Raw genomic sequence first — 20,181 nt, 5'->3', positions numbered from 1 at the left:
GCAGGCCTTGCAGAACGCTCTCCGTGCTGGGCAGCGCTGCCGGAGGGGCTTTGTCTGTCCGCAGAAGTAGCACTTGGGTCCCCCGGGGTTAGTTGGCTGCCGCGCGGCGCAGGCTGGGGGCGGTCGCTGGTGGGGTCCGTGATGTCCAGGAGGGGGGGACCGGGCAGTGGGGGCGTATACGCTTGTACATTACGGGAGGCGGCCGTTAGTGAGATTGCGAGTTTCTTGGTCTCCGCAAGGTCGAGGGTAGCCCCTTCTAAGAGGCGCTGGCGGATGTACACGTCCCTGATTAGGAGTTCGGAATGTTCAACGGCCGAAACGGCCTGGCAATCACAGTCCCTCGCCAGGGCGAGCAGGGCACACCAGAAATATTCCACAGACTCACAGGGGAGTTGATGCCTTGTGGACAGGAGGCGCCTGGCGTAGAGTTTGTTGGTCTGCTGCGTGTAGTTCTCCTTCAGCAACGCCATGGCCTCAGCGTAGGTAGGCGCGTCCCGGATGAGGGGAAAGATATCGGAGCTCAGCCGCGTATAGAGAATCTGCAGTTTCTGTGCCCCTGAGGGTGGGTCAGTCACAGATCCGATGTAGGCTTCAAAGCAGCTAGCCAATGGGTAAAGGCTGATTTTGGCGTTGTCTGCTTGAGGGGCAGCTGCAGGAGATCAGGCTTGATGCGGAGATCCATCATTGTAAAATCTCTGCGTAATAAATTGACGCTCTATCAATTACGACGAGACGAGAGTAGAGAGTAATCGAGGCTGTATTACGCAGAGATGTGGAGCCTCCCGCAGCTGCTGCTGAAATGGCTGCAGCTCGGAGAGCACACACATTTATACTCCGCCTACTGGGCGGAGCCAGCAGGTAGGGATCTACCCCTGTACCTGTAGTACAGGGGCCTTACCGTATTACATCTCGTATGTGATATATACAACAGCGGTGGCTACCACAATGTACGAGGCAAGATTTTTTACTCTGCGTAGTGGGTGCCTGGAACTCGCTGCCGGAGGAGGTGGTGGAAGCAGGGACGATAGTGACGTTTAAGGGGCATCTTGACAAATACATGAATAGGATGGGAACAGAGGGATACGGACCTCGGATGTGTAGCTGATTTTAGTTTAGACGGGGAGCATGGTCGGCGCAGGCTTGGAGGGCCGAAGGGCCTGTTCCTGTGCTGTACTTTTCTTTGTTCTTTGCTCTTTCTTTGTTCTTGCCTATGGCGTTCTTGCGGCGGGCGGGGCGGAAGAATCCAGCCCAGGAAACTAGAAAAGTTCTTGATCTCGGGCTGGAAGTTTGGCGCCTCAACCTGAAGGTCCCTCAAGATTGTGGAGTCCCTTCCCTCAGGGGCCAGGGAGCTTGGGCCTCTCTGTACCCCACCCCCAACACCCAACCCCACCAACCTACCTGCCCCCCCGACACTGGTATCGCCCCCATTGTGGCCCCCAGGACATTCCCTAACCCCCCTCTCAATGGGCCCCCTGGTACTGAGGAGAAGTGCAGTCGCAGGACTTTGTCCCAGGTATGATGATGCAGTTCCTCTTCTGGCCACTGCAGCACTGTGCCTGGAGAGCTGGCAGCTAATCTGATTGGCCAACAGCTCCCCGAGGTGGGATCTCCATCAAAGTTTTTTTTAAATTCGTTCATGGGACGTTGCTGATTGAACCAGCATTTATTGCCCATCCCTGAGGGCATTTAAGAGTCAAACACTGTGGGTGTGGAGTTACATGTAGGCCAGACCAGGTAAGCACAGCAGATTTCCTTCCCTAAAGGACATTAGAGAACCAGATTTGTTTTTATAACAATGGTTTCAAGGTCACCATTAGACTTTAATTCCAGATTTTTTTATTGAATTCAATTTTCACCATCTGCCCTGGCAGGATTCGAACCCGGGTCCGCAGAGAATGACTCTGGGTCTCTGGATTACTAATCCAGCAACAATACCACTGTGCCACTGCCTTCCTATATGGAGTATGGACTGAAGTCCCGTTTGCTGCCAATTAGTGCTCAATTGATTACCTTGTACACCGTGACGTTGGCAATGAGAAATAATTTAAATGTCATTGGGACCTTTGGTTTATTACTAAATATCACTCTGGGCTAAAATATTTGTTGATGGCCCTGAGAACAGTGTCAAAGTCGCAGTCAACTCTTTCACCCCAGAAGAACGTCATCTGTTACTGGACCCTCAGCATAAAGGACCAAGCTGATGTGGTGCCTCCACTCCCTTGCGTGAAGGCCCAATGCTGCTCAATATTGCAGGAAGCGTCACTCCCACTTTTGGCTTCTCTCTGAGCTGGCAAGTCAATTAAATGGGTGGAGTAGGGGCAGGGGCTATTCGTCATTTATAGGCATCATTACCTTGCCCCAGTTTGCTTCCTCCTTCTGTGGAGTTGTAAGTTTGAGTTTTTATATTAATGTTTCCTCTGTTGCCACATTGGAAAGTCCCCAGGTTCTGTGGACTCTTGGTTCTGGCATGGTGGATAGTGAGGTAGTTGATTCTAAGACCAGGGTTCCAAGCCTCAATAAAGTTAACTATGAAGGTATGAGGCATGAACTGGCTATGAGATAGAACATAGAACATTACAGCGCAGTACGGGCCCTTCGGCCCTCGATGTTGCGCCGACCTGTGAAACCATCTGAAGCCTATCTGACCTACACTATTCCATTTTCATCCATATGTCTATCCAGTGACCACTTAAATGCCCTTAAAGTTGGCGAGTCTACTACTGTTGCAGGCAGGGCGTTCCACACCCCTACTACTCTGAGTAAAGAAACTGCCTCTGACATCTGTCCTATATCTATCACCCCTCAATTTAAAGCTATGTCCCCTCGTGTTGGTCATCACCATCCGAGGAAAAAGACTCTCACTGTCCACCCTATTTAACCCTCTGACTATCTTATATGTCTCTATTAAGTCACCTCTCAGCCTTCTCCTCTCTAACGAAAACAACCTCAATTCCCTGAGCCTTTCCTCGTAAGACCTTCCCTCCATACCAGGCAACATCCTAGTAAATCTCCTCTGAACCCTTTCCAAAGCTTCCACATCCTTCCTAAAATGTGGTGACCAGAACTGCACGCAGTACTCCAGGTGCGGCCGCACCAGAGTTATGTACAGCTGCAGCATGACCTTGTGGCTCCGAAACTCAATCCCCCTGCTGATAAAGGCTAGCACACCATATGCCTTCTTAACAGCCCTATTAACCTGGGTGGCAACTTTCAGGGATTTATGTACCTGGATGCCGAGATCTCTCTGTTCATCTACACTACCAAGAATCTTGCCATTAGCCCAGTACTCTGCATTCCTGTTACTCCTTCCAAAGTGACCACCTCACACTTTTCCGCATTAAACTCCATCTGCCACCTCTCAGCCCAGCTCTGCAGCTTATCTATGTCCCCTCTGTATCCTACAACATCCTTCAGCACTATCCACAACTCCACCGACCTTCGTGTCATCTGCAAATTTACTAACCCATCCTTCTACACCCTCTTCCAGGTCATTTATAAAAATGACAAACAGCAGTGGCCCCAAAACAGATCCTTGCGGTACACCACTAGTAACTGAACTCCAGGATGAACATTTGCCATCAACCACCACCCTCTGTCTTCTTTCAGCTAGCCAATTACTGATCCAAACCGCTAAATCACCTTCAATCCCATACTTCCTTATTTTCTGCAATAGCCTACCGTGGGGAACCTTATCAAACGCCTTACTGAAATCCATATACACCACATCAACAGCTTTACCCTGATCCACCTGTTTGGTCACCTTCTCAAAAAACTCAATAAGGTTGTGAGGCATGACCTACCCTTCACAAAACCGTGTTGACTATCGCTAATCAACTTGTTCTTTTCAAGATGATTATAAACCCTATCTCTTATAACCTTTTCCAACATTTTACCCACAACCGAAGTAAGGCTCACAGGTCTATAATTACCAGGGTTGTCTCTACTCCCCTTCTTGAACAAGGGGACAACATTTGCTATCCTCCAGTCTTCCGGCACTATTCCTGTCGACAAAGACGACATAAAGATCAAGGACAAAGGCTCTGCAATCTCCTCCCTGGCTTCCCAGAGAATCCTAGGATAAATCCCATCTGGCCCAGGGGACTTATCTATTTTGACATTTTCCAAAATTGCTAACACCTCCTCCTTTTGAACCTCAATTCCATCTAGCCTGGTCGACTGAACCTGAGTGTTCTCCTCGACAACATTGTCTTTCTCCAGTGTAAACACTGACGAAAAATATCCATTTAATGCTTCCCCTATCTCCTCTGATTCCACACACAACTTCCACTACTATCCTTGATTGGCCCTAATCTTACTCTAGTCATTCTTTTGTTCCTGATATACCTATAGAAAGCCTTAGGGTTTTCCTTGATCCTATCCGCCAACGACTTTTCGTGTCCTCTCCTCCCTCTTCTTAACTCTCCCTTTAGGTCCTTCCTGGCTAACTTGTAACTCTCAAGTGCCCTAACTGAGCCTTCATGTCTCATCCTAACATAAGCCTTCTTCTTCCTCTTGACAAGTGCTTCAACTTCCTTAGTAAACCACGGTTCCCTTGCTCGACAACTTCCTCCCTGCCTGACAGGTACATACTTATCAAGGACACACAGTAGCTGTTCCTTGAAAAAGCTCCACATTTCGATTGTACCCATCCCCTGCAGTTTCCTTCCCCATCCTATACATCCTAAATCTTGCCAAATAGCATCATAATTGCCTTTCCCCCAGCTATAATTCTTGCCTTGCGGTATATACCTATCCTTGCCCAACGTTAAAGTAAACATAACCGAATTGTGATCACTATCACCAAAGTGCTCACCTACATCTAAATCTAACACCTGGCCGGGTTCATTACCCAGTACCAAATCCAATGTGGCCTCGCCCCTTGTTGGCCTGTCTACATACTGTGTCAGAAAACCCTCCTGCACACACTGTACAAAAACTGACCCATCTATAGTACTCGAACTATAGTATTTCCACTGGGAGCCTTACTTCGGTTGTGGGTAAAATGTTGGAAAAGGTTATAAGAGATACGGACTGGGAAAAGTTACTGAAAGGAAGGACAGCGGACAGGCAATGGCAGCATTCAAGGAATGAACAGGTGAACTCCAAACGCTGTTCATTCCTATTTGGCACAAGAGTAGAAAGGGAACTGTGTCCAAACCCTGGCTTACAAGGGAATTAGAGATCGTATTGGATTCAAAGAAGAGGCAAACAAATTAGCAAGAAAAAGCAATAGTCCTGAGGATTGGGAACAGTTTAAAATCCAGCAAAGGCGCAGGCCAAAGGATTGATTAAGAAGGGAAAATTACAATTTGAAAGTAAACTAGCGAGGAACACAAAAACTGACTGTTCCAGACACCACTATCCCCATTCCTGGGTACGTCCTGTCTCACAGGCAGGACAGACCCAGCAGAGGTGGGGGCACAGTGGGATACAGTCGGGAGGGAGCTACCCTGGGAGTCCTCAACATCGACTCTGGACCCCATGAAGTCTCATGGCACCAGGTCGAATGTCTGCAAGAAAACCCTCCTGCTGATTACTACATACCATCCCCCTCAGGTGGAGGGTTGAACGTACTGGCCAAATGGAAGGGAAGTTGTTGGGCACAGTGTAATATTGGGATTTACCTGATGAAGATAAGGAACTCCATATACACAGCAGAAGCTGTATCACAGTTAGGAAGTGTGAGATAAAATGTAAGTAAATAACATGGCTTATTACACATAAACTGACCCTGAAATCGTTTGAAAGTGAACATATTTGAGAATGGAGCGACTTCCGGTTGCAGTGATGCGGAGCTAAGCTGCACGTTCGGTGGCTCCCGCTTTTTTCGGTCTTTTGGGCTCTTTTAAGGGCCCGTAGCAGTGCTGGTTGGACTTTTCCCCGGGTGGGAACACTTCTGCTGCGTTTACCTGCCGGTGGATGGACTGGACCAGGAACGGAGCGGTCAAAAAATCGGCTTTGGAGCAGAGAAAGGTGCGAGGCAGGAGAAACAAGATGGCGGAGGGCGGGGAACCGGCAGCATGGCACCGGCAGCGTGGCACCGGCAGCATGGCACCGGCAGCATGGCACCGGCAGCGTGGCACCGGCAGCGTGGCACCGGCAGCATGGCACCGGCAGCGTGGTAGCAGTGGGCGCAGGAGCAGCAGGAGCTGTTTCAGAGAGCTGAAAGCTGAGCTGCTGGAACCGCTTAAGGCCTCACTGGATAAGCTCATGGCGACCCAGGGTGCAGAGATCCGCGAGTTACGGCACGAGGCCTCGGAGAACGAGGATGAAATCCTAGGCCTGGCAGTGAAGGTGGAGTCGCACGAGGCACTCCACAAGAAATGGCTGGCGAGGACGGAGGAAATGGAGAACCGCTCGCGGCGGAAGAACTTGCGGATCCTGGGCCTCCCAGAGGGGCTGGAGGGATCGGACCTGGGGCCCTACGTGGCTGTGATGCTGAACTCGCTAATGGGTGCGGGGTCCTTCCAAGGGCCCTTGGGGCTGGAGGGAGCCCATCGAGCGCTGCTGAGGAAGCCCAGGCCGATCGAGCCGCCAAGGGCGGTGCTGGTCCGTTTTCACCGCTTCGTTGACCGAGAATGTGTGCTGAGATGGGCTAAAAAGGAGAGGAGCAGTTGGTGGGAGAACGCAGAGATCCGGATTTATCAGGACTGGAGTGCGGAGGTGGCGAAGAGAAGGGCTGGTTTTAACCGGGCGAAGGCAGTGCTGCACAAGAAAGGGGTGAAGTTTGGCCTGTTACAGCCGGCTCGCCTCTGGGTCACTTCTAAAGATCGCCAGCTCTACTTTGACTCCCCGGAAGATAGAACATAGAACAGTACAGCACAGAGCAGGCCCTTCGGCCCTCGATGTTGTGCCGAGCAATGATCACCCTACTCAAACCCACATATCCACCCTATACCCGTAACCCAACAACCCCCCCCCCCCATACCCGTAAGCTGTGTTTCATGCCCGTGGTGGAGGGGTGGGGAGCTGTGTTTCATGCCCGTGGTGGAGGGGTGGGGAGCTGTGTTTCAGGGCCGTGGTGGAGGGGTGGGGAGCTGTGTTTCATGCCCGTGGTGGAGGGGTGGGGAGCTGTGTTTCAGGGCCGTGGTGGAGGGGTGGGGAGCTGTGTTTCAGGGCCGTGGTGGCGGGGTGGGGAGGGGTGGGGAGCTGTGTTGCAAGCCCGTGGTGGGGGGGGGGGGGAGGGGTGGGGAGCTGTGTTTCAGGGCCGTGGTGGGGGGGTGGGGAGCTGTGTTGCAGGCCCATGGTGGAGGGGTGGGGAGGGGTGGGGAGCTGTGATTCAAGCCCGTGTTGGGGGGGTGGGGAGGGGTGGGGAGCTGCGTTTCAGGGCCGTGGTGGGGGGGTGGGGAGGGGTGGGGAGGGGTGGGGAGCTGCGTTTCAGGGCCGTGGTGGGGGGGTGGGGAGCTGTGTTGCAGGCCCGTTTGGTCGCGCGCCCTTTTCTTTCCCGCGTTTTGGGGCGGGGGGGCGGGGTTTCAGATGGAAGCGCGGGCTTTTTTCCCGCGCTGGAGGCGGAGTGGGAGGGGCCTGTGAGAGGGGTAACGCAGCTAGGAGGGGCCCTAGCTGGGGGGGGGGGGAAGGGGGGGTTGGGGGGGGGAAGTAGGGGGGTACCGGGTTGCTGCTGGAGGGGCCAAAGGGGAACAGATGGTGATGGGGGGTTCAGGATAGGGATCTGCCACCGTGGGGAACGGGCCGTGGGGGTACTGTGGGCACGTGGTGAGCCGAGGGAGAGCTATGGCTGACCGGCGCAGAGGGAGGGGGAAGACCCCCCCCCCCGATTCGGCTGGTCACATGGAACGTGAGGGAGCTGAATGGACCGGTGAAGCGGTCCCGGGTGATGGCGCACTTGAAGGGGCTGGGGGCGGACGTGGCTATGCTTCAGGAAACGCACCTTAAGGTGGCGGATCAGGTTAGGCTGAGAAGAGGGTGGGTTGGACAAGTGTTCCATTCGGGGTTAGGCGCAAGGAACCGGGGGGGTGGCGATTTTGGTTGGAAAGCGCTTGTCGTTTGTGGCGTTGAGTGTGGTGGCGGACAGCTGTGGCAGATACGTAATGGTGAGTGGTCGGCTTCAAGGGGAGCGGGTGGTGCTGGTCAATGTGTTGCCCCTAATTGGGACGATGCAGGCTTCATGCTGAGCCGTATTCCAGACCTGGAGACGGGGGGCTTGATATTGGGAGGAGATTTTAATACCGTGCTGGACCCGGCTCTGGATCGTTCGAGGTTCAGGACGGGTAAGAGGCCGGCGGCGGCCACAGTGCTGAGGGGGTTCATGGACCAGATGGGAGGGGTGGACCCTTGGAGGTTTTTGAGGCCAGGAGGTAGGGAGTTCTCGGTTTTCACCCATGTCCATAAGGCTTATTCCTGGATCGACTTTTTTGTCCTCAGCAGGGCGCTAATCCCGAGGGTGGTAGGGGCGGAGTACTCGGCGATAGTCATATCAGACCACGCTCCGCATTGGGTGGACCTGGAGCTGGGGGAGGGGAAGGATCAACACACACTGTGGAGGTTAGACGTGGGGCTTCTGTCGAAGGAGGAAGTATGTGGGCGGGTCCGTAGGTGCATAGAGGGGTATTTGGAAGCTAATGGCAATGGGGAGGTGCAGGTGGGGGTGGTCTGGGAGGCGTTGAAGGCGGTGGTCAGAGGGGAGCTGATTTCTATTAGGGTAACAGGGAGAGGGGGGAGAAAAATGAGAGGGAGAGGTTAGTGGAAGAAATGGTAAGGGTGGACAGGAGGTACATGGAGGTCCCGGAAGAGGGGCTTTTGAGGAAGCGTCGTAGTCTCCAAGCGGAGTTTGACGTATTGACCACCCGGAAAGCGGAGGCGCAATGGAGGAGGGCGCAGGGGGCGGTATATGAGTACGGGGAGAAGGCAAGTCGGATGATGGCCCCTCCAGTGTGGATCTTACAAGCCGATCTCGCTCCTCATGGTTTAGTGGCTGTTTAGCACAGGGCTAAATCGCCGGCTTTGAAAGCAGGCCAGCAGCACGGATCGATTCCCATAACAGCCTCCCCGAACAGGTGCCGGAATGTGGTGACTAGGGGCTTTTCACAGTAACTTCATTTGAAGCCTACTCGTGACAATAAACGATTTTCATTTTATTTCAATGCGGACGAGAAGCTGCTGGCCAAGATACTGGCCGGGAGGGTGGAGAATGTGGTCCCGCAGGTCATTCACGAGGACCAAACGGGTTTTGTGAAGGGGAGGCAGCTGAATGTCAACGTGCGGCGGCTTCTTAATGTCATAATGATGTCGGCGGTGGATGGGAAGGCAGAAATAATGGCATCGATGGATGCGGAGAAAGCTTTTGACAGGGTGGAGTGGAGCTACCTGTGGGAGGGGTTGAGGAGATTTGGGTTTGGTGGGGGATTTATTAGCTGGGTGAGGCTGTTGTATAGTGCTCCGGTGGCGAGCGTGGTGATGAATGGGAGGAGATCGGAGGACTTTCGGCTTTCCAGGGGGATGGGGCAGGGGTGCCCCTTGTCTCCCCTGCTCTTCGCGTTGGCGATTGAACCCCTGGCCATGGCACTGAGGGAATTGAGGAACTGGAAGGGGATCGGGGGGGGTGGGGGGTGGGGGGGGGGGGGGGGGCACCAGCTGTCGCTGTACGCGGACGATTTACTGCTGTACATTGCAGATCCGGTGGGGGGGGGATGCCGGAGGTGATGAGGATCCTGGGGGAGTTTGGAGACTTCTCTGGCTATAAGCTCAATGTGGGGAAGAGTGAGCTGTTTGTGGTGCATATGGGGGACCAGGAGAGAGAGATAGGGGAGCTCCCGCTGAAAAGGGCAGAGAGGAGCTTCAGATACCTGGGAGTCCAGATTGCCAGGAGCTGGGGGGCCCTGCATAGGTTAAACTTTACGAGGCTGGTGGAGCAGATGGAGGAGGAGTTTTGGAGGTGGGATGTGTTGCCGCTCTCCCTAGCGGGCAGCGTCCAGTCGGTTAAGATGACGGTGCTCCCGAGGTGTCTGTTCCTCCTCCAGTGTTTACCCATTATGATTCCGAAGGCTTTCTTTAGGAGGGTTAACAGGAGTATTACGGGGTTTGTGTGGGCGCAGAAGACCCCAAGGATGAGGAGGGTATTTTTGGAGCGAGGTAGGGAAGTGGGTGGATTGGCACTGCCCAACCTGTGTGGGTATTGCTGGGCTGCGAATGTGGCAATGATTCGTAGGTGGGTGATGGAGGGGGAGGGAGACGCATGGAAGAGGATGGAGGCGGCGTCCTGTGTGGGCACGAGCTTAGAGGCGTGGTGATGGCCCCGTTGCCGCTCCCCCCGTCAAGGTACTCTTCGAGTCCGGTAGTGGTGGCTTCCCTCAAAATCTGGGGGCAGTGGAGGAGGCATAGGGGGGAGGTGAAGGCCTCAGTTTGGTCCCCGATACGGGGAGAACCACCGGTTTGTACCAGGAAGGATAGATGAAGGGTTTCTCAGTTGACACAGGGCAGGTATCAGGCGGATGGGGGACCTCTTCCTAGACGGGAAGTTTGCGACCTTAGAGGAGTTGGAGGGGAAGTGGGGTCTACCCCCAGGGAATTCCTTTAGGTACATGCAGATTAGGGCGTTTGTTAGGCGGCAGGTAGCGGAGTTTCCACTATTGCCGCCAAGGGGGGTTCAGGACAGGGTGCTCTCGGGACGTGGGTCGGTGAGGGCAGGATCTCTGCAATCTATCAGGTGATGCAGGAGGGGGAGGAGGCCTCGGTGGAGGAGCTGAAAGCGAAGTGGGAGGAGGAGTTGGGGGAGGAGATTGAAGAGGGGACGTGGGCAGATGCCCTGGGGAAGGTGAATTCCTCTTCTTTTTGCGCACGGCTTAGTCTAATTCAGCTGAAGGTGCTGCATAGGGCACATATGACTGAGACCAGGATGAGCCGGTTCTTTGGGGGAGAGGACAGGTGTGGGGGGTGTTCGGGGAGCCCAGCGAATCACACCCACATGTTCTGGGCGTGTCCGGCGTTGGAGGGTTTCTGGAAGGGGGTGGCGGGGACCTTGTCCAGGTTGGTTGGCTCCAGGGTGGATTCGGGCTGGGGTCTCGCTATCTTTGGGGTAGCATCGGAGCCGGGAGTGCAGGAGGCGAGAGAGGCCGGTATTCTGGCCTTTGCGTCCCTGGTAGCCCGGCGGAGGATTCTGTTACAGTGGGAGGGACGCGAAGCCCCCGAGCCCGGAATCCTGGGTCAGCGACATGGCCGGGTTCATTAAACTGGAGAGGGTCAGATTTGCCCTGAGGGGGTCGGTACAGGGGTTCTTCCGGCGGAGGCAGCCATTTCTTGATTTCCTGGCGGAGCGTTAGAGGGTGGTCAACTTCAGCAGCAACCGGGGGCGGGGGGGGGGGGGGGGGGGGGGGGGGGGGACTATGGGTTCGTTATGGGAGTTTGTTCTGATGGTTCTATGTTTATTACTCTTTCTTGTTAATTTATTGTTTTGTATTGGGGGGAGGGGTTTTTGTTTTCATTGTTGGGATAAAATTTGTTGTTGGAAAATTTGAATTAAAAATTATTTTTTTTTAAACATATTTGAGAATGAATCTGTGTCAATGAGCAATGTTCTGTGTGCCTGCATCCAGGTTGAATTAGAAGGTCTGACCGGTCATGTCGAATTCACCAGCAAGGGTCAGAGAACTAATTATGTTTTGAAGATTATGCAACGCAATAAAGATCGGCTGAAACAGGTAAATGAGGATTTTCACAGCTGAAGTATGTTTACAGTTTCTTTTGAATGTTGTGGGTTTTGGAAAATAATTTTGAGAATCTGAGGTTGGAGGGTCTGCTGGAGATAGATTATAATCAATGGAGTTTGAACAAGAAGGTCTTTTAAAACATTTTACTCTCTTCCTTAATTCTAACCTGATATGGAGATTTTTTTCAGCTGTGACAAACAAACATTCAGAACATTTTAACTGCATTGAAATCTGATGGACCCTGAGTGGCTGATTCACCCCATCAGGACTGGAAGCAACACAACTCTGGGGTCATCAGCCTGGAATGAGATTGGTTTAATACCAAGAATTTGAATATAGTTGCTGCACGGAAATAAAGCAATTCTATTTCCTACTACAGGATCAGGCATTTTACATTATGTTTCATAGTTGGTAATGCTTTTTTTCTTTAATAAAAGCGAACATATGTTACTGTGTTATCATCTCTCTCATATAAACATTCAAATTAGCAGCAGGAATTAGCCAATTGGCCCCTAAACCCCACTCCCATTCACTACAATCATGGTTGATCTAACCATGGACACAACTTCACATTCCCGACTACACCTGAAACCCTTTGACTCCCTTGTTCATCAAGAATCTATCGCAGCCTTAAAAATATTTATTGACCCTGACTCCACCACTCTCTGGGGAAGAGTGTTCCAAAGATTCACAACCCCTTATCGTAATCGGTGATCAGCGTGACGGCTGCGCATGCAGGGATCACCCAGGTGGACTGGAAAGTGCTACTGTGGGCAGGAGTCAGACATTGTCATACGATGAGGCGCACCCCCATCCCATGGACCAGACCCGCTATTAGTGCAAACCCAGAGCCCCCCAACCCGTAATACGGCAGGTATGTATCACAGAGGGGGTGCAGGTGGGGGGTGGCCGGGAGGGTGGGCCGGGGGGGTGTGAGGGGGTGTGTGAGGGGGGGGGTGTTGTAATGCAGGTGGCCTGGCCACCCCACCCCCAAATTGGTGAACATGGAGACGATCAGAGTGCGTGTTGGCCCTGGTGCACACGTCGTGCAGCCTCCCGTGCCTGCCTGAGCCCCATGTCCTGCCCATCCTCGCCCTCCCCCGCATTCTCCTCATCAGATGAGGATTGGCGTTCCTCCTCCTCGTCCAGCACATCACCCCTCAGCTGCGCGATGTGGAGGACGCAGCAGGCCGCCACGATGTGGGCGACCCTCTCAGCATCATACTGGGCCGCATCTTCAGGAGGCTGAAGCACACTTGATTGTTATATGGGCATCATTGTTACGGGTCTCCGTGTCGGTCTGTGGCTTCCGCATAGGCGTCACCAGCCATAGCCGCAGTCACCCAGGAGCCAACCCTCCCAGGCCGGAGGACATCTCAAACATGTCAGGAATCATCAAGTGTGCTGGGATGAAGGCATTGTGCACACGGCCTGGGTATCGGACGCAGATGTGAATGGTCACATATCATCTGCACGTTCATCGAGTGGAACCCCTTTTGGTTTGCGTAGAGCGGCCTGTAATCCGCAGGTGATCGTAGGGAGACATGCCCTCTGGACCGGGGCATCTCGGCGATGGGGTGAACCCGCTGCCCAGGCATCCTGGTGGGCTCGGTCCACATTGAAATGGATGTATTGATCCGCCTGGGTATATTAGGGCGTCTGTGACGGTGCGGCTGCACCTGTGCACCAAGGTCTGAGAGATCCCGGACAGGTTCCCACTCGGTCCCTGGAACCATCCCGTTGCGTAAAAGTTCAGGGCGACTGTCACATTGACGATCACCTGGGCGGGTGTCCTCTCCCATACCCCCGCGCTGCCAGGTGTGCCATCATCTGGCAGATGTGTCGCATTGTCTCCCTGCTCAGCTGGAGTCTTCGACGGTGTGCCCGGTCCTGCAGGTCCTTGAATGACAGGGAGTGCCAGTGCACACGGGGCCTCGTGTGGCGTCTCCTTGGCATCTCCTCTTCAGCCTGTTGAGCGGCTAGCTCTCCATCCTGGGCGGCTGCCTCCTGTTCATCTGCGGAGATGCATGCATCTGCCAGAGCTACACCGACTGTGAGGAAGGCCACCATTGCTGGTTGAATTCCAATATCTATCGTGTGTAGGGGTGAAGGGCCGACATGTTAGCGAACCCTGTCCCCAACCAGGTCCAATGGGGTACATGGTGGCTTCGGTTGGCACTGCAGGATCTGCCCCCGCATGCCCCCCCCCCCCCCCCCCCCCCCACACACACACACCTACGCACTCCTTGTCCCGTTGGGGGTTGGCACCGTGGGATCTCTGGCCCTGACACCCATCCTTGATGCTTAGGGTCCCGTCGGCTGGTACTGCCCCCGCCCTGCGCCCTTATAGGGGCTACTGTCAGAGTTTCTCTGGGTGGGTCGACGGCGGGTGGCGGCTGAGTGGGTGGGTTTGGCAGAAGGTTGGGTGTGGGGGAGGGAAGGGGCGGTGGAAGTACCCATACGGCTGGTGTCACTCTGCAGAACCAGGGGCCAAGGTGGGTGGTGATTAGAATGCACTGCAAGATAGCTGCCTTGCAGGCCGCAGTAATGCCAGTTTGTGCCTGTACATTGCCCAATCCCATGGGGAGTTACCCCGGCTTCCCGGTCTGTTCTCCCGTCACCCCTCCCCACCCTGTCAGGCCCCCCCCCCCCCCCCCCCCCCAGCGAGCCTGGCCAGTGTCCGGCCCGAAATACCACAGTCGTTCCTCTCTGTTTCTACCCCCTCTCTCTCTCCCTCAGCAGCCACTATGCCGGATCCACGATTTTTAAAAGCACAAGTGAACCGCAGCATCCGGAATTCAGCCCATCGGAGGCGGAATATCGCGGAGACCCCGGAGAATACCAAGTGGGGCCCGTTGATAACGGTGTTTACTGTACGTGCGTTTCGGAACGCATCGACGCCACTGTCGAGGTGACGGAGAATTGCAATTTTGTGTCAAATCAGCACCCGTGGCGAACCTATTCTCTGCCCAATCACGTTTCCCGATTTCACTGTCAGCCAGGGAGAATCCCGCCCAGAGCCTTTCGTTCTATCTTTTCCTATTTTCTACCATTTCTCATCTTGCTGGCTGACACACTTCGGCTTGTTCTCTGGTCCTTCCGACCATTCTCTAATCACCCTTATTGCTACTTTGCCTTGTCTTCTCAATTTAGTTTATCACATTTTCCCAAATTTGATCCCATGCCCGCACTATTTTCTCTAAAGCCTCTCTACCACACTCATCCCAGCACAGTTCAGGTGAATAGTACAAGCTTCCACTTTCCCCAGTACTGGTGCCAGCATTTCTTCTGAATCAATCTTTGAGCCACAAATTTTACTCTGATTTACCCAATGCCAATTTGTTTATGGTTGCAGTAATAATCCAGAGATTATTACCTTTCATATTTTGCTTTTCAGTTTAACCTTTAGCTGCTTATACTCCTTCAGCAGAACCTCTTTCCTCATTCTACCGATGTCGCCAGTACTGACTTGGTCCATCACCACTGGATTCTCTGCTACCACGAAAATTTCCTCTCCAGCCCACATCCAGAATCCTGGCAGAAGGCAGGCAATATAGCCATTTGGACTGTCGTTCTTGGCTGCAGAGAACTTTATCTATGTCCCCTACTCCACAAGCTTCATATTAACCCTGCCAATGGCTTCCTGGATCACAAAGCCATGGTCAGTTTGCCCATCCACACTGCAGCCCCTGCTTTTAGCCGTTAGATAATTGCAAGGATTGAGACACCTTCACGTCCACTTTCTCGATCCTCTGACCTGATTCATGCACAGTCACATCCTTCTGTCCTTAACCACTCATCAAATCAGAAATACCTATACTAAGGCGTGCCACCACTTCCTAACAGTCTAGGTAATTGTACCACTCACTGATACATCGCAATACCGGCAATCAGACTTATTGATGCCTCTGGGCGAAGTTTCTCCAGCCACACACACTTTCCACAGACGTGTTTATCTTAGAACAAACTGGCATCTAAGTGCTTCCACATCTTGTTATCCCAGCAAATTTCCTGCGTTGCCACCCTAGTTGAGTGTGAATTAATTATATTTTTCTCAATTTATCATTACAGAAACTAATGAAATATTACAATTCTGAAAAAGGTACATGAGTTTTGAAGGATGAACCAGCAAAATACTCACCAACCAATCACTTATCTGTTTCCTCTGACATCATTTCATATTATTTCTCTGAATGCAGTCAGCTCAAACGCTCAGCGTCAGTTGGGGAGGGGGCATGGTGGATTGGGGGCGCGGGGGATGGGGGGTAGGGGGGAAATGTGATATAGTTCACAAGGACCACGGCATATCACTAATTGATCTCCCGTTGGAACCCATCGAGCACGAGTTCCCATGGTAGCGGGCAGAGCCTTGCCCACGTGAGACTGGTTACTGAGCCCTTTAAATGCTGCCCCCAGACCAGGAGCTCCGATTCTCCCGCGCTGGGATATTTGTGTTTTTCCCCCTAGTAGCAGCTTTACCTTTTGAGTTCAAATAAACCTATTTAGCCACCTTCTGCGTATCTCTTGGATTACCACATTGGCGACGAGAATCAAGTACAAGATTCTGGACAGACGTCCTTATTTCGGTGGCAGCACAGTGGTTAGCACTGCTGTCTCACCGGATGGCACAGTGGTTAGCACTGCTGTCTCACTGGACGGCACAGTGGTTAGCACTGCTGTCTCACCGGATGGCACAGTGGTTAGCACTGCTGTCTCACCGGATGGCACAGTGGTTAGCACTGCTGTCTCACCGGGCAGCACGGTGGCACAGTGGTTAGCACTGCTGGCTCACCGGGCAGCACGGTGGCACAGTGGTTAGCACTGCTGTCTCACCGGGCAGAACGGTGACACAGTGGTTAGCACTGCTGTCTCACCGGATGGCACAGTGGTTAGCACTGCTGTCTCACCGGATGGCACAGTGGTTAGCACTGCTGTCTCACCGGGCAGCACGGTGGCACAGTGGTTAGCACTGCTGGCTCACCGGGCAGCACGGTGGCACAGTGGTTAGCACTGATACCTCACAGCTCCTGGGGCCCAGGTTCAATTCTGACCTCGGGTGACTGTCTGTGCGGAGTCTGCACGTTCCCCCCCGTGTCTGCGTGGGTTCTTCCGGGTGCTCCGGTTCCCTCCCACAGTCCAAATATGTGTGGATTGGCCGTGATAAATTAGTGCCCGTTTGTGTCCAGGGAAGTTCAGGTTAATTTATGGGGTTACGGGCTTAGGGTGAGGTGGACGGGGAGTAGACATCAATAGGGTGCTCATTCAAAGGGTTGGTGCAAACACAATGGGCCAAATGCCCTCCTTCTGCACTGTGGGAATTCTATGATTCTATCGTGTCCGTGTTAGTCAACAATGATTGGACTACATTAATCCCATTTTCTAGCGCTCGCTCTATGGCCCTGGAGGTTACAACGCAAATAAATATCTAGATACTTCTTAAATGTTACCAGAGTTTCTGACTGAACCACCCTTCCAGGCTCAGCCTCCCACCACACTCTGGGTGAAAAAGGATTCTCAACTCCTTGTTTACCTTAAATCTTACCTTGTTGCCTCCTCTATTAATGGAAAAATTGTCTTCCTATCTATCCCCTCATAATCTGACACATCTCTCAACCCTCGCTGCTCCATGGAAAACAGCCCAAGCCTATCCAATCTTTCCTCATAGCTCAGACCCTCCACCCCAGGCAGCATCCTGGTGAATCTCCTCTGCACCCTCTCCAGCGCAATCACATCCTTCCTATAGAGTGGTGACCAGAACTGCACACAGTACTCTAGCTGTGGCCAAAGCAGCGTTTTATACAGTTCCACTTGACTTCCCTGCTCTTGTATTCTATGCCTCGGCTAATAATTGCGAGTATCCCACATGCCTTAGCCACTTACCTGCCTGCCCTGCCACCTTCTGGGATCTGTGCATATGCACTACAAGGTCCCTCTGATCTTCAGTACTTTCCAGGGTCCTACCACATTGTGCGGTCCTCGGGCTTTGTTAACCCTCCCCATGTGCAATTATCTCACCCTCTTCTGGGTTGAATTCCATTTGCCTCTGCTCTGCCCACCTGACCAGTCCATCGATATCCTCCTGTACTCTGCAGCTACCCCTCTCTGCTATTTACTGCTTTACCAAGTTTTGCATCATCCGCAATTTGTTTTGAAAAACATTAGATTGGAAGCATTTTCAAACATATACATAACAAAGAAGAAACACAAAAACCAACCTTGGCAACAGCAACAACATCCTTACAACGCCCGAGAAATCTCCCACCCCACCCCCCTACTCCACCCGCTGCCCCCCTGGCGTCTACCCCTCCCCCTTTTTTAACATTTAACTCAACCTGAACTGAAATAAACCCCCCCCCGTGACGACTCGACGCCACTTAAAGAAATCAATGAACCCCCCCCTCTGCCCCACCCTGATGGTGAACTTGTTCTTCTCTAAGTGCAGGAACTCTGCCAAATCCCTCACCCTCACCCACACCCCCCCGCTCGGCGGCTCAGAGTCCCACCAACTCAACACAATCCGTCTCCGAGCTATCAGGGAGGCAAAGGCCAAAACATCGGCCTCTCTCCCCACCTGCACTGCCAGACCCTCCAACACACCGAATATCGCCACCTCCGGACTCTGAGCTACCCAGAACCTTCGATATTATGTCTGCAAATCCTGCCCAAAAGACCCCAACCTCGGTCACAGCCAACAGAGGTGGGCATTGGTTTGCCAGCCCCCTCGCACATCACCCAGATCTAACCTCCACCCCTAGAAAGAACCGATTCATCCTGGACACCATCATGTGGGTCCTGTGTACCACTTTGAACTGGAGGAGACTTCATCTTACACACGTCGAGGAAGCATGAACCCTCTGCAGAGCTTCACTCCACATTCCAGCCCCCAGCGCCATCCCCCCACCGCACCAGCTCCTCCTCCCGTTTACACCTAACCTCCTCCACTGGGGCACTCTCTCTCTTCAATAGCTCCCCATATATATCCGAGACCCCGCCCTCTCCCATTTCCGCAGTTTGTCCTGTGGCACCGGAGGGGGCATCACCCGAAACAACGGTACCTCCTTCCTCATGAAGTCCCTGACCAGCAGGTACCTGAACCCATTCCCCTTTGGTAATGGCTACGTCCCCTCCAGCTCCTCCAGGTCTGCAAACCTCCCTCCCTCCAACAAACAAATCCTTAAAATATTCTATCCCCGCCTGCCGGGGAAACCTGTGATTGTTGCAAATCGGTGGCCACAGGGACATGCCTTTCATTCCAAAATGCTGCCGCCACTGGTTACGCACTCTCAACGCTGATACCACCACCGGGCTCGTGGAGTACCTGGCCGGTGAGAACGTGAGGGGTGCCGACAATTGTGCCCTCAAACTGTTTCCTTTATACGAGGCCACCTCCATCCGCCCCACACCAACCGCTCCCCCACCATATTGTTCTGAACCATCGCAATGTTTGCTGTCCAATAATCATTTTGCAAGTTCAGCAACACTAACCCCCCCCTCCACAATGATCCCTGTCCAAGAACACCCTCTTATCCCGCGGAGCTGTACAGAACCACATAAACTGCTAACTTATCCCATTAACCTTCCTAAAAAATAGTTTGGACAGAAAGATCGGGAGGTTTTGAAACACAAACAGAAACTTTGGTAACAACGACATCTTTACCGTTTGGACCCTACCAGCCAGTGACAACGGCAGCACATCCCCCCCTCTTAAAGTCCGACCAACTGCACCAAATTCAGCTTATGCAGCTGGGCCCAACTCCACACCACTTGTATCCCAAGGTAACAAAGGCACCCGAATCGAAGCCCAAACTCCTCTGCTGCTCCCGGGCATTAATCGGGAATATTCCCTTTTCCCCAAGTTGAGCTCATACCCCCCCCCCCCCCCCCCCCCCCCCTCCGTTTAATGCCCCTCCATCTCCTCGAGACCCGAAGTTCCATCGCCACCGGCCTCCATCGCCAGGGCAGAGAGCAGCAGGGAGAGCGGATACCCCTGCCTCGTTCCCTGGTGCAACCAAAAATACTCCGAGCTGATCCTGCTCGTCCAAACACTCGCCTTAAACGCCTTATACAACAGTCCATAAATCCCTGCCCAAACCCAACTCCGCACCCAAGTCCTGGTCGATGTGCACCACATTTCCTTCCCAGGTTACACGCTCTCATCTCCTTCATCCATCACAGAATCTTCTTTTTATCCAGAAAATGATGCAACCGCATCACCATCTTCCTCGGCTGCTCCCCCCACCTTCGGCTTCCTCCTCCAGAAATTGCGTTGTGCACGCGAACCACTTTCAGAGGACAGTCAAACACCCCCTCCCCCATCACCTTCTCAAATATATTTGCCACACACCTTGTGGCCTGCGTACTTCAATCCCCTCAGGCAACCCCACAATCCGGAGATTCTGTCTCCTGCAGTGATTCTCCAGGTCCAGCAACTTCTCCCTCAACTTCTTGCCCTCTACTTCGAGCACCATCTCCACCTCCAATGAGGTCAACCAGTCCTCATGATCCAGCACCGACTCTT

At 53.2% G+C, this 20,181-nt stretch overlaps 1 protein-coding gene across 1 annotated transcript in view; it reads left to right on the top strand.

Moving 5' to 3' along the window:
- Nucleotides 1-20,181, top strand: part of grik4 (glutamate receptor, ionotropic, kainate 4) — a 229,077-nt gene that overhangs the window by 130,563 nt on the left and 78,333 nt on the right. The window contains exon 11 of the mRNA XM_038778816.1: nucleotides 11,550-11,654. Coding sequence (XP_038634744.1) covers nucleotides 11,550-11,654 — 105 coding nt within the window. The remainder of the gene's footprint in view (nucleotides 1-11,549; nucleotides 11,655-20,181) is intronic.

The sequence above is a fragment of the Scyliorhinus canicula genome, chromosome 19 (genome assembly GCF_902713615.1).
Source record: "Scyliorhinus canicula chromosome 19, sScyCan1.1, whole genome shotgun sequence".
Taxonomy (NCBI): Eukaryota; Metazoa; Chordata; class Chondrichthyes; order Carcharhiniformes; family Scyliorhinidae; genus Scyliorhinus; species Scyliorhinus canicula.
The sequence above is the reverse complement of the archived record's forward strand: the minus strand, read 5'-3'. Positions and strand labels throughout refer to the sequence as shown.